The sequence below is a fragment of the Arvicanthis niloticus genome, chromosome 13 (genome assembly GCF_011762505.2).
Source record: "Arvicanthis niloticus isolate mArvNil1 chromosome 13, mArvNil1.pat.X, whole genome shotgun sequence".
NCBI lineage: Eukaryota > Metazoa > Chordata > Mammalia > Rodentia > Muridae > Arvicanthis > Arvicanthis niloticus.
The window spans coordinates 54604486-54615714 of NC_047670.1; the positions used below are offsets into that span (position 1 = coordinate 54604486).

At 43.9% G+C, this 11229-nt stretch overlaps 1 protein-coding gene across 2 annotated transcripts in view; it reads right to left on the reverse strand.

Moving 5' to 3' along the window:
* Positions 1-10024, reverse strand: part of Ddx17 (DEAD-box helicase 17) — an 18338-nt gene extending 8314 nt beyond the window's left edge. The window contains exons 1-10 of one of the 2 annotated variants that reach the window (XM_034516829.2): positions 9472-10024; positions 7076-7226; positions 6037-6136; positions 4716-4849; positions 4062-4127; positions 2948-3089; positions 2458-2618; positions 2199-2371; positions 1132-1242; positions 701-762 (exon numbers count right to left, since the gene is read on the reverse strand). In XM_034516829.2, the coding sequence (XP_034372720.1) occupies positions 701-762; positions 1132-1242; positions 2199-2371; positions 2458-2618; positions 2948-3089; positions 4062-4127; positions 4716-4849; positions 6037-6136; positions 7076-7226; positions 9472-9521 (1150 nt within the window). In that variant the 5' untranslated portion in view covers positions 9522-10024. The remainder of the gene's footprint in view (positions 1-700; positions 763-1131; positions 1243-2198; positions 2372-2457; positions 2619-2947; positions 3090-4061; positions 4128-4715; positions 4850-6036; positions 6137-7075; positions 7227-9471) is intronic. The other variant, XM_034516830.2, reaches the window with a different exon arrangement.
* Between the last annotated feature and the right edge of the window lie 1205 nt (positions 10025-11229).

Here is an 11229-nt window from a genome sequence, read left to right on the forward strand (position 1 = left end):
CACCCATTTTAATGGAAAAAAAAAAGTATTTTAAACATTTCTAAAAAACCGTGTGGCTGGGCAGTGGTGGTGCATGCCTTTAATTTTAGCACTCAGGAGGCAGAGGCAGGCAGATCTGTGAATTCAAGGCTGGCCTGGTCTACTGAGTGAGTTCCAAGACAGTCAAGGGTACATGGTAAGACAGTCTCAAAAACAAATAAATACAATTTTGTGTTTATGCGTGCCTGTGCATGCTGAACACAGGTACCCAGAATCCATGGGCACAGAATCCCCTTGGAGGTAGAATCACAGGCAATTGAAAGCCACCAACACAGGTGCTGGGGCCTGTACGTGCTCTTTCTCTACAGCTCCTTTCATTTGAAAAGACTTATTTTTATTTATATTATGAACTTTCAAGAATGCTGGAGATGTATTCAAAATATTCAGGGTTCAATTAACTAGAACAAGGCTGGATGAAACCACTTGTTTTTGTTTAATCCCCAAATTAATCTATTATTTGGTCCTTTATAAATTGGCTGGGGGGAGGAGCGTGCAGTGGCTAAGATGACAGCTGTTAAAAACCTTTTATTCCCAGATTAACACGTAGGAGGCAAAGGCAGGTGGATTTCCCTGAGTTCAACGCCTCCTTATCCACACAGCAAAATCCTATCTAAAAAAAAAAAAAAAAAAAAAAAAAAAACAAATTCAGTTTTGTTCTTACCATTAAGTACCCAATCTCTTTCTGGTTGACTCTTGTCTCCATGAATACACATAGCTGGCCAACTATCAGAAGAACAGTAAATATTAGAGATCTTTACAAAAGAAATATTAGTGCAAACTCTGACCAAGCTCTTTAAGCAACAAAATACAAGACTGTGCTCATTTACACACACACACAATTACTCACCAGAATAAAATACACCCACACAACAGTCATTTGGAAACTGCCTGAGCACAGCAGTGGGTCTCCACCTTCCTAATGCTGCCACCCTTTAATACAGTTCCTCACGGTGTGGGGACCCCAGCCATGCAATTATTTCGCTGTTACATCATCAACTGTAATTTTATTACTATTACCTCCCCCACACCTAAGGGACCGTGACCTATAGGTTGAGAACCGCTGGCATAAAGCTATCTAGATGCTGCACTCACCCGTCTCTGCGCATCCTCCGAGTGAGGTCATCACAACGCCTCTTTGTCTCCACAAATATTATAGTCTTATTTTCCTTTTCTGCCATGATTTCCTCCATCAGCTGGATCAATCTGAAAAGATGAGCAGCAAAGCTCTCCCATCAATCACACAGATGATAGTCACTCCCACAGCCACACACTGAAGAGTGTGATTGATGCATATTTCTACAATCCCAGGATCACTTGGGAGGCTCAAGCAGGACGGAGAGTTCAAGATCAACCTTAGCTACATAACAAGAATCTTCTACTTCAAAAAGGAAGGGGAGAAAAGACCTTAAACTTTTTGTTTGTTTTTCAAGACAGGGTTTTTCTGTGTAGCCCTGGCTGCCCTTGAATTGCCTGCCTCTAGAGTGCTGGGAACCCACTGAAAGGCTTACAGCAACAACAAAAACTAATTCAGGCTGTGGTCATAGTACTTGTCTAGCATGCATGATGGCCTAGGTTTAATCCCCAGCAACACATAAGCCAAATTTGGTGGCATAAACCTAAAATCTCAGCACGGAGTGGGGGTGGAAATTCAAAGTTGCCTTCTGGTACACTGAAAGCTCCAGGCCTGCCAAGGCTATAGAGATCCTGTCTCAAGTAAATCAATACAATTTAATTCAGCTAATCCATACTAGACTCAAAGCAGATCAGATATACTTGCTATTACTCATTTGTTAGAAACAAGAAATGGAGGCGAGGTCAATCCTAAGCCCACCTAAAAACTATACTGCTGGTATTAAAGCCTGATGCAAATGCAAGGATCCAATCAACAAAGACAAGGCTCCAATTTATGAGTTTTCAACCTCCTAAATGAATGAATGAATGAATGAATGAATGAATAAATAAATAAATAAATAAGCAAGCAGTCAAAACCCAACTGCAATCCCAGCACTTGAGAAGCTGAGGAAAGGAGACCACAAGTCTGAGGACAACAACCACAGGATACCTAGTGCAGCCCTGTTTCAAATATAAACCAAACTTAATAGGAATTAGTGCACTGCATACTAATCATGTCATCACATGCTATGAAGCCTCTTTCATACTTGTGATCCTTCTCGCTCTCCATGCAGACATCCACAATCTGCAGGATGTTGTGGTTGGCACTCAGCTCCAGATTGCCCACGTTGATCTGGGTGTAGTCACGCAGGAAGTCCTCTGCAAGCTGCCTTACTTCCTTTGGCCAGGTTGCACTCCACATAAGTGTCTGCCGGTCAGGCTATTAAGAAATGAAGGCTTTCCTTTAGATTAAAGAACCATGTAAAGGAACAAAGAAGTATAAATATAGTGATCAGGTTTACAAACCCTGATTTGATCAACAATTTTACGGATCTGTGGCTCAAAGCCCATATCAAGCATCCGGTCAGCCTCGTCCAACACAAGGTAAGTGCATCGGCGAAGGTTTGTCTTTCCCGATTCCAGAAAATCTATTAGGCGCCCAGGTGTGGCTATGCAAATCTCAACACCTATAAAGCAACAATAACAACAGAAACTAGTCCATGAAGAGCCCTTTCTTACTTATACCACATCCAAACCTCAGCACACGGTAACTAGGAGGCCCCAGGCCTAGAGGCCGCATTCAATGTTACAGCAATTGCTAAACTTACAGTATCCAAAGAGCACATGGAAGAAGGTCATGAACAGTAAATTAAGTCTCTAGCCACACATTTCCCCCAAAAGAATAATAGAAACACAATCCCAAGAATTTCTACAATATTGAAAACTGAATTTTCTCACAAGAACCCAATGTTCATTTTCATTTATAGAAATTGGCAAGCATAAAATTTTTTTTTACCTCTCTCCAAGTCTCGAATCTGGGGACCTTTAGGAGCCCCTCCGTAAATGCACGTGCTCTTCAACCGAGAACATTTTCCATAGTCATCAGCCACCTGCTGGACCTGCTGAGCAAGCTCTCTGGTAGGAGCCAGCACTAGACACTGAAACAAAAGGGGAGGAGGGAAGTGAATAACCCTGAGACAGCCACCCCGATGGCAACAAAACCCAAAAATCCCAACCACCAAGAATCAAAAGGTAGTCTAATTTTCCCCTTATTACCTTTTAGTATTGAGCCATGGAGTACATTGGCTTATGAGAAAATATTTACTATTCAGAAATGGGAAGGATACTAGCACTTTCCCACCTGACTCACTCTGATGTGTTGATTACTCAAGGCATAAATGACCCACTTAAGATTGATTTACACCTTGTATAATCTACTTCAAAAAAAAAAGAAAAAAGAAAAAAGAAAGAAAAAGCAAAAGAAAAAGCAAGGTCTTATAGACTCTGGTCTGTCAACCTCTAATCCCCTAAGTTTGGCATCCTCATCATAAGACCCACATGTGGAAAGAACTGACCCTTACAAGTCATCCCCTAACTTCTACAAAATCAAGTGGCATGTACCCACTCCCTTCAGAAAAACATGTAAACCTAATAAGAATGATAACTTAGAATTGTGCTTCAGAGACGAATAATCCAGTGAATACTTAGCTAGCATGCATCAGGCCCTAAATCCAACCACCTCCTAGTACCAAAAAATAAACCCCAAAACAAACAACTGCACTTATATTTGCTGCAAAAACTGTCTCAAAGACTAGGTTCAGCTCAGCGTGGAGCTCAGTGGTGGGATTACTGTCTAGCACACACAAGGGCATAAATTAGATCACAAACAGAAAAGAGGAAGAATGCCTCAAATCCATATTTTATGGCTATACAACTTTGGGCAAGTCATTTAATTCCAAATAAGACAGGCCAGTACCACCTCTACATATGGAGAAAAGGGCTGAAAATTGAATAAGGGCAGGGGCCGGAGAGATGACTCATAAAAAAATAATTAAATTGGGCACAGTGCCTAAAATTCAACCAACATCCAACATAGTTATTCTGAAAATTACAAATGGTAACACACTTACAATTGGACCATCTCCTCTTTCCAAGTATGGCTGGTGGTTTATATGAACAATCGCAGGCAGCAAATACTGGGGAGGAATGAGAATCAACAATGTCATACAAACTTAGGCCATTAGCCTCACTGGTGCAAGTTAATCAATCTATCACTAACAAGGCTCTAATGGAAAAGGGGAAAAAAATAGAACATTTACCACACTCAATGTACAATATAAGTATATAGCTGAAATTCTTTTGTGTTTTCTTTGGAGATAGTGTTTCACTATGTAGCTCTCTCTGGCTATCCTGGAACTCACTACATAGACCAAGTTGGCCCCAGAGGTCCATCCACCTACCTCTGCCTCCCTAGTGCTAGGATTTAAAAGTAGGTCTCACCATGCCCTGTGTGTACACAGTACTTTAACTGTTTAAGAACTGAGGAAATGAGGCAGGCATGGTGGTACGTCTTTAATCCCAGCACTTGGAAGGGGACAGAGGTAGGTGGTTCCGGGCTCAAGATCACCCCAGCATACAGAGCAATAGCCAGAACTATACAGAGAAACACAACCAACACCACCACCACGAACAACAACAAAGAAACCCCCAAGAACAACTGAGAAAATGTAAGCCAACAAGGGTAACAAACTAAGTTACCACAATGTCAAAAACTTGGTACCTACCGCCAATGTCTTTCCAGAGCCAGTCTGTGCAATGCCAACCATGTCCCTGCCACTAAGAGCCAAAGGAAACCCCTGGCACTGAATGGGAGTGGGTTCTGTAAAGTGCTGATCCATCAGCACATCCATTACATACTCTGTAAGAAAGCAAAGACATTACTACCTTTCCTAGTAAAACGAAAGGTACATAAGAGGCAAAGTCAAGTCTTCCCATCAGTAACTGCTACTTTTTAAGACTTACTTTGCTTTATTATTCTCCAAGAACTTTAAACCCGATCTCTGGCCAGCCCAACAGCACCCAACACTATCCTAACACATCTCATGGCTCATCTCCTGTTCACAAAGTTCCTACTATATCCTAGAAGCAATGCTCTGCTATATTATAAAATGCAAGGGCAAAACACTAGTGCAAGTTTTGGCATTAAAAACAAAGCAGAGGCTAAGGAGATAGTTCAGCTGTTAAGAGTGCTTGCTGCTCTTGCAGAGAAACCAAGTCTGGTTCCCAGGGTCCACGTAAGACTAACAACTGACTGGAATTCCAACTTCAGACATTCTGATGCCTTCTTCTGGACTCTCCAGGAACCTCACTCCATATAAATAATCTTTGAAAACATAAAATTTGTGCAACATATTTATCAATACTAGTAATTAATCACCATTCTAAAAAATTGGAAATACAGAAAATTACTATTTAAAGTCAGGTGTGGTGGCACACGTCTTTAATCCCAGCACTTAGGATGCAGAGGCAGGTAGATCTTTGAGCTCTAGGCCAGTCTAATCTATATAGTGAGGATTTATCTTTAAAAGTTTGTTTGTTTTGAGACAGGGTTTCTCTGTGTAGCCCTGGCCGTCCTGGAACTCACTCTGTAGACCAGGCTGGCCTCAAACTCAGAAATCCTCCTGCCTTTGCCTCCTAAGTGCTGGGATTAAAGAGGCGTGCGTCACCACTGCCCAGCAAATTTTTTTAAACTTCATAATTTTGGGTTGCCAGCGTGGATCTATGTCCTCCTTTCATGTTTGTTTCCAAAATTTGAACTCAAGTAGTCCAAACACTCTCACTCATCTGACTGGCCCATCTAAATTACTATCTTTTTCTTTCTTTCTTTTTTTTTTTTTTTGAGACTCCGTTCTCTGTGTAGCCCTAGTTGTCCTGGAACTCAGAAATCTGCCTGCCTCTGCCTCCTGAGTGCTGGGATCTAAGGTGTGCACCACTGCCACCTGGCTACTATCATTTCTGTAAGTTTCTATTTGTCTTTTAGACAAAATCATAAGCCTATCAAAATCTTTAAGCACCCTCCTTAGTACAGAATTAAAGAACACTTACGTGGAAAATTAGCATGATGGAAGGCAAAGACAGGTTTTGGACAAACATCTCCCCCTCTCACTGTAATCTCTTTCTTCCGACGTAGCTCATCAACCTCATACTGTGGGAGTAGAGAATGAAGACAGTAAAAGTTCTCAATTTAGAAGCTTTATTATCACAATGATACGTGCTAATGTTTTTTCCATGAATCCAAGTTTGTGATGCACACAACTAAGAGAAGACCCTCAGGTAATTCCTAGCCAGGCTAGGTGGTGCTTTGCCACCCTGCAAAGCAGGTAAAAGAATCAAACCTAACCTGGAACAAAACAAGTTCCAGACCAGCCAGGGTTACACAGTGAGACAGTCTACAACAAACAGAACGGGGGACCAAATGTTCTTTCTATTACCTAATTTTTCTGGATAAGCAATCTTCTGGGTAAAATACACCATCAGGTGGTTAAACACACAGAAATATACAATATAAAGCTAACTTTATAAGCATGTAGCTTAATGGCAGTTTAAATTTTACATGCACACGGTGCTAGGTCTGAACGCAGCACTGCTAAAAGAAAATGCGCTCAGTGGTTGAGCACCTGTCTTCATGGACGGTGCTCAGAGTCTGACCAAGAAGAAAAGACCACAAGGTGTGGAAAGATCACAAGGTGTGGCTTCCCACTCCTATAACCCTGGCAGTCCAGGAGCTAAAGTAGCAGGACAGCTACTTTAACTAAAGACCTGCCTGGAACTGCACAGTGAGACCATTCTTCAAACAGAATAATCTTATCACATAAAAATTAAAACACAAAGGCAAGGCATGGTGATGTGACTCTGTAGTCCTAGTACTTGGGAGACAGATGCAGATGCACTTGGTCTACAGAGTGAGTTCCAGGACATCAAAGGACTACACAGAGAAACCCTGTCTCAAAAAACAAACAAACAAAATAACCACACACAAAAACAAAACCACAATACATTAAAGATCTGCCATAATATAAAATCAAATATAAAGCAACACTTATTACCCTATATTTAAACATTCACTCACACCCCCCTTTCTTACCGGAGTCAGTCTTGCTACTTCTGGATGTTCGACATAAAAATTCTTCTCAAACTTGGGGAGTTCACTCAAATCCCACTTCTTTTTTCGTAAACGCTCCCCAGGATTACCAAACTTCTTCGGGGGAAGCCCACTACCACCTCTTGCTCCAAACCTAAAGACATCAAAAAAATGTAGATTCATTAATAACAGTACCCTGTTCTGAGGCAGATCCTCATTCATCCTGTACTCCCCTCAAATGCAATCTTCCTGCCTCAGCCTCCTAAACACTGGGATTATAAATGTGACTCACCACACTAGGGTCAAATAATACCCTTTAGTTACCCAGAAACCAAAACAAACAACAACAACAAAAAATTAATGTAGGTTATGGTTGTCTTGTTTTTTAAAATAAGATTCAAAACTAGACATGGTATTTATTGAATGAACAGGCCAGTCCTAGCACTTTAAAGCCTGTGGCAAGGTCAGAGTTCAAGGCCAGTCTAGTCATTGAGAACTTGGGTCAAAACAAACCCCCTTCAAACAGATTTAAATGAAGTCTTGTCTTTTAGATACCCTTTACAACAAACAATACAAACAGGAAGCTAAACAATACAGATATGGCCACTTACCAAATCTAAGATGTCAAAAATTTCAAACTACTTTTCCCAGAACAATCCTAATATAATCTGTCTTAATCTATGTACGTAAAGGGCTTATAAAAAAATCTGATTTCCTTGTTTCTTTTGTTTTTCAAGACAGGGTTTCTTTATATAGCCTTGGCTGTCCTGGAGCCTCTCTTTCTACCTGTTTTCAGAGTGCTGGGATTAAACCATGAGCCACCATGCCCTGCAAGATCTTACTGCCTTATTCCTTGCAAACCACTGGAGAATTGGAGAAAATTCAGTAGTAGTTACTTTAAAGAATTTCATTTCAAGAACTGTCAATATTGGGAGAGGTAACAGGAACCCCACAAGTTAATCCCCTCTTCTGTTAAGAGCCTGGTGTGGTGGCCTACATCTGTGTTTCTAAACTTGGGACACTGAACACTGAGGACACATTCCAGGGCAACTCTGCAGACTAAGCGACACAGCACTGAGAAACCCACCCAGCAATGATTTAGGGCCAGAAATTTTACTGGAATCCATTGGGTATCTATATTCAGTAGGCAGAATTTGGGTGACTTATTAATACCACTGCTAAAGCAACACAACTAGAAAGAAAAATATTCAACTGAGTACACCCACCAAGACTTTTAACAGGTCTCAGGCTTTTCAGCTCAACACTTAAATTTGACTACTTCACCTCACTAGCAAATGAAGCAACTAATACAATCCTGAAACACTTCCAAGAAATAGCCACTTTTCTTTCATCTCGAAAGAATGGCCAAAATCCAATTTTGAAGACGTTTTAAGCCTAACTCAAATGAGGGTACTGTGGCTCCTAAGTGCTATTTCCACTGTGCGTTCTATAATCCCACACTGCTGGAATCTTAATGACCTAGGAGAAAATAAAGCTTCTACAATTCAGAGTCCTTTACAAAGCTTATTCTATCTGAATTTTTTTTTTCTTTCTACCACTGCCTCCACTTTGAACTTTGCTGACCATTCTCTCGTTTTGATCTGTGTAGCCCAGGCTAGCTTTGCCTGACTCAGCCTCTAGTGCTGGGATTACTGGTATGTGCCATGGGTCTCATCTTTGCCACCAGAGTCCATGTGCTACAGCAACCAGGCAAGTCTTCATTGTATCCAAATCAAAAGCGCCCAGAGTTTATCTAGACCTGAATTGTTTCCCTTCTCTAGCTATCGTCAGAAACAATGCTGGCATAAAGCTTTTTGATGTATTGATTCCAGGGCTCACATTCAAGAATTCCTCTAGCAAAAAGCTTCCTGAGTTAGCTAATTAATAAATCTATAAAAACAAAACTTCTTCGCTTAGGCTTCAAAGTCAACAGTATCTTTAAAAGGCAATTAAAAAAAAAAAAGTCACCCGCCCTCCGGGTTCTCGCAACTTCGATCTTTTAGAAAGCAACTCCAGCACTTCCCATCTGCTTCCACTTAACCAAAATATGGCAGAAAGGGAGTAAAACCTAGTTTAGAATCACCAAGGCCTTTCCGACTTCAGTCCTCTAAGATGGATAGCTAACATAGCGGAAAGGAAACCATCTCAAGGCAGCTTTTCCTAGATTAAACCTGAGCATCCGTATTCTCCCCCAGACAGACACTGCAGCCGCATGCAGGGATCAGACGATCAGCGAGCGGGCCAAGAGAGGAGACAAGGCTGGCCTGCCACTTTCGAGCCGGGCCCGCGGAACGCAGAGGCGCCCGCCCGAGCCTGAGGGCCGCGCACCGCCGCCATTGTACGGCGCGAGCCACGGGCTCTGCGGGCCACCCCGCCCCCCGCATGCACCTCCCCCTTACCCTCCACGGTCCCGGTCACGATCCCGATCCCCAAAGCCGCCGCCGCGCATGGTCCCAAACGGATAAAGATCTGGGAGCGGGGCACGGATGACAGAACTCGGGAGGGTTTGCGGCTCTGGTCTAGTGATGACCGATGGCGGCGGCGCCTCCGCTGTTGGGGCGGCGGCAGGCGCGGCGCTGTCTCGCTCCGACGCGCTGTCTCCCGTCGCAGACGCCACCGTCGCCGCCTCTCTCGTCGGAGACGGGAGCAAAACTCAGAGAATCGGGGTTGTCAGTACAGTTGGGAGGTCTGGTCACGCTCAAACCGGGCGGTGCCACGGTTTAGGCGTCTCCTTTCCTTCCCAGCAACTGCACAAAATGGCGGCGGCCGCGGCGACTGCTCCAACTTAACGCTACGCACGTCCGAGACGCTACGTAAACAGCGTCTGGAGACTCCGCGCGACGCTACTGACATTCTAGGAATCGTTTTACGTCGGTGACGGAGATAGGTGCGGTTGTCGGTCTACCTAAATAAAGCAGTATGCGCAACCGGCGTAGCGTTCTCGCGCCGCCAGCTCTAGAACGTTGGCTGGGGGTGGGGCGAGCCGTCGGCACCACGTACAATTGTTTGCGTCGTTGGCCAGCCCACTATTGCGAGGATGCGCAGTCTTCGTAGCGCATTCTGTTTAGAGAATGGACTTTTCCCGGCATTCCGAGCTCAAACGGCACTTGAGGCCGGCCTTGTGCAGACACAATAGTCGAACTCCATGTTGCCTTGGTCAGGCTTCGGAGTCTGTGGGGCTGTAGAACCCGGAGAGTCTTGAGACCCTCTTGGTTGGCCTTGGCCCCTCGTCCCAACGCCGTGTGTGCCCCAAGCTGGCCACACGCCCCGGGGCCATTTCCTTCCCATTGCTTTTTCGCCGCGCTGGCGCCGCAGCCATGTTAGATGCGTCGTGTCGCTCTCCTTCAGCGAGCAACAGCCCAACTGGGCTAAAAGACATCCTGTATTTCCCGCAGTTCGTACTGAGTCTCATTTTCCGAACAAAGTGTTGTCACCTTTTCCTCTGGCCATAGTTGGCGCCTCACACAGAGGCCACACCTTTCCAGAGTCCTTTCTGAGGTGGGCGCATTGGACCTTAGCCGCCATTAAATCGGGTGCCTCACACGGGTCCGCGGCTGCAGAAACGGTGGGTTTTACAGGCGAGGATTTGCAAACCCAGTCCAGGGAAGGCAGGCTGGATTAGGCTACCGGTGGTACCCAACTCCTAGACAGATGATGATGAGTTTGCATGCTGTCCCTGCACACTGCCAAGCCACACAAGCTTGGCCATGCTTGCTTTACAAAACTGTGAAACTGCTGTATTCTTTGAGTCCTCTAGGCTCATTTCTATAGATGCAGAGAATGGAGGCCGTCAGCCTGGGGGCTGAGTCTTGTTTCCTGTTCTGAGTGTTGCTCAGGTTATTGGAAAGCCAGGAGAGTAAAGGGGCTTCTTGAGAAGCTGTTCATTTGTCATTTCGGCCATCGAGACAGTCATGAAGAGCCAGGCATTGTGCTAGTTGCTAGGGCACTGGGGAACAACACATTCCTTTGCTCAGAGTATTATTCTCTAGAGACAGAGAGACAGATGCCAAATGTTTATGTTAGACCTTTGCTAACTTGGAAAAGAAAATGGTGTGGAGGCTGTGGAAAAGTGCTTGCTGGGCATGGCTGAAGCCCTGGATTCAATACCCAGCACCTCCAACAAAAAAACAAACAAACAAACAAACAAACAAAAAAAC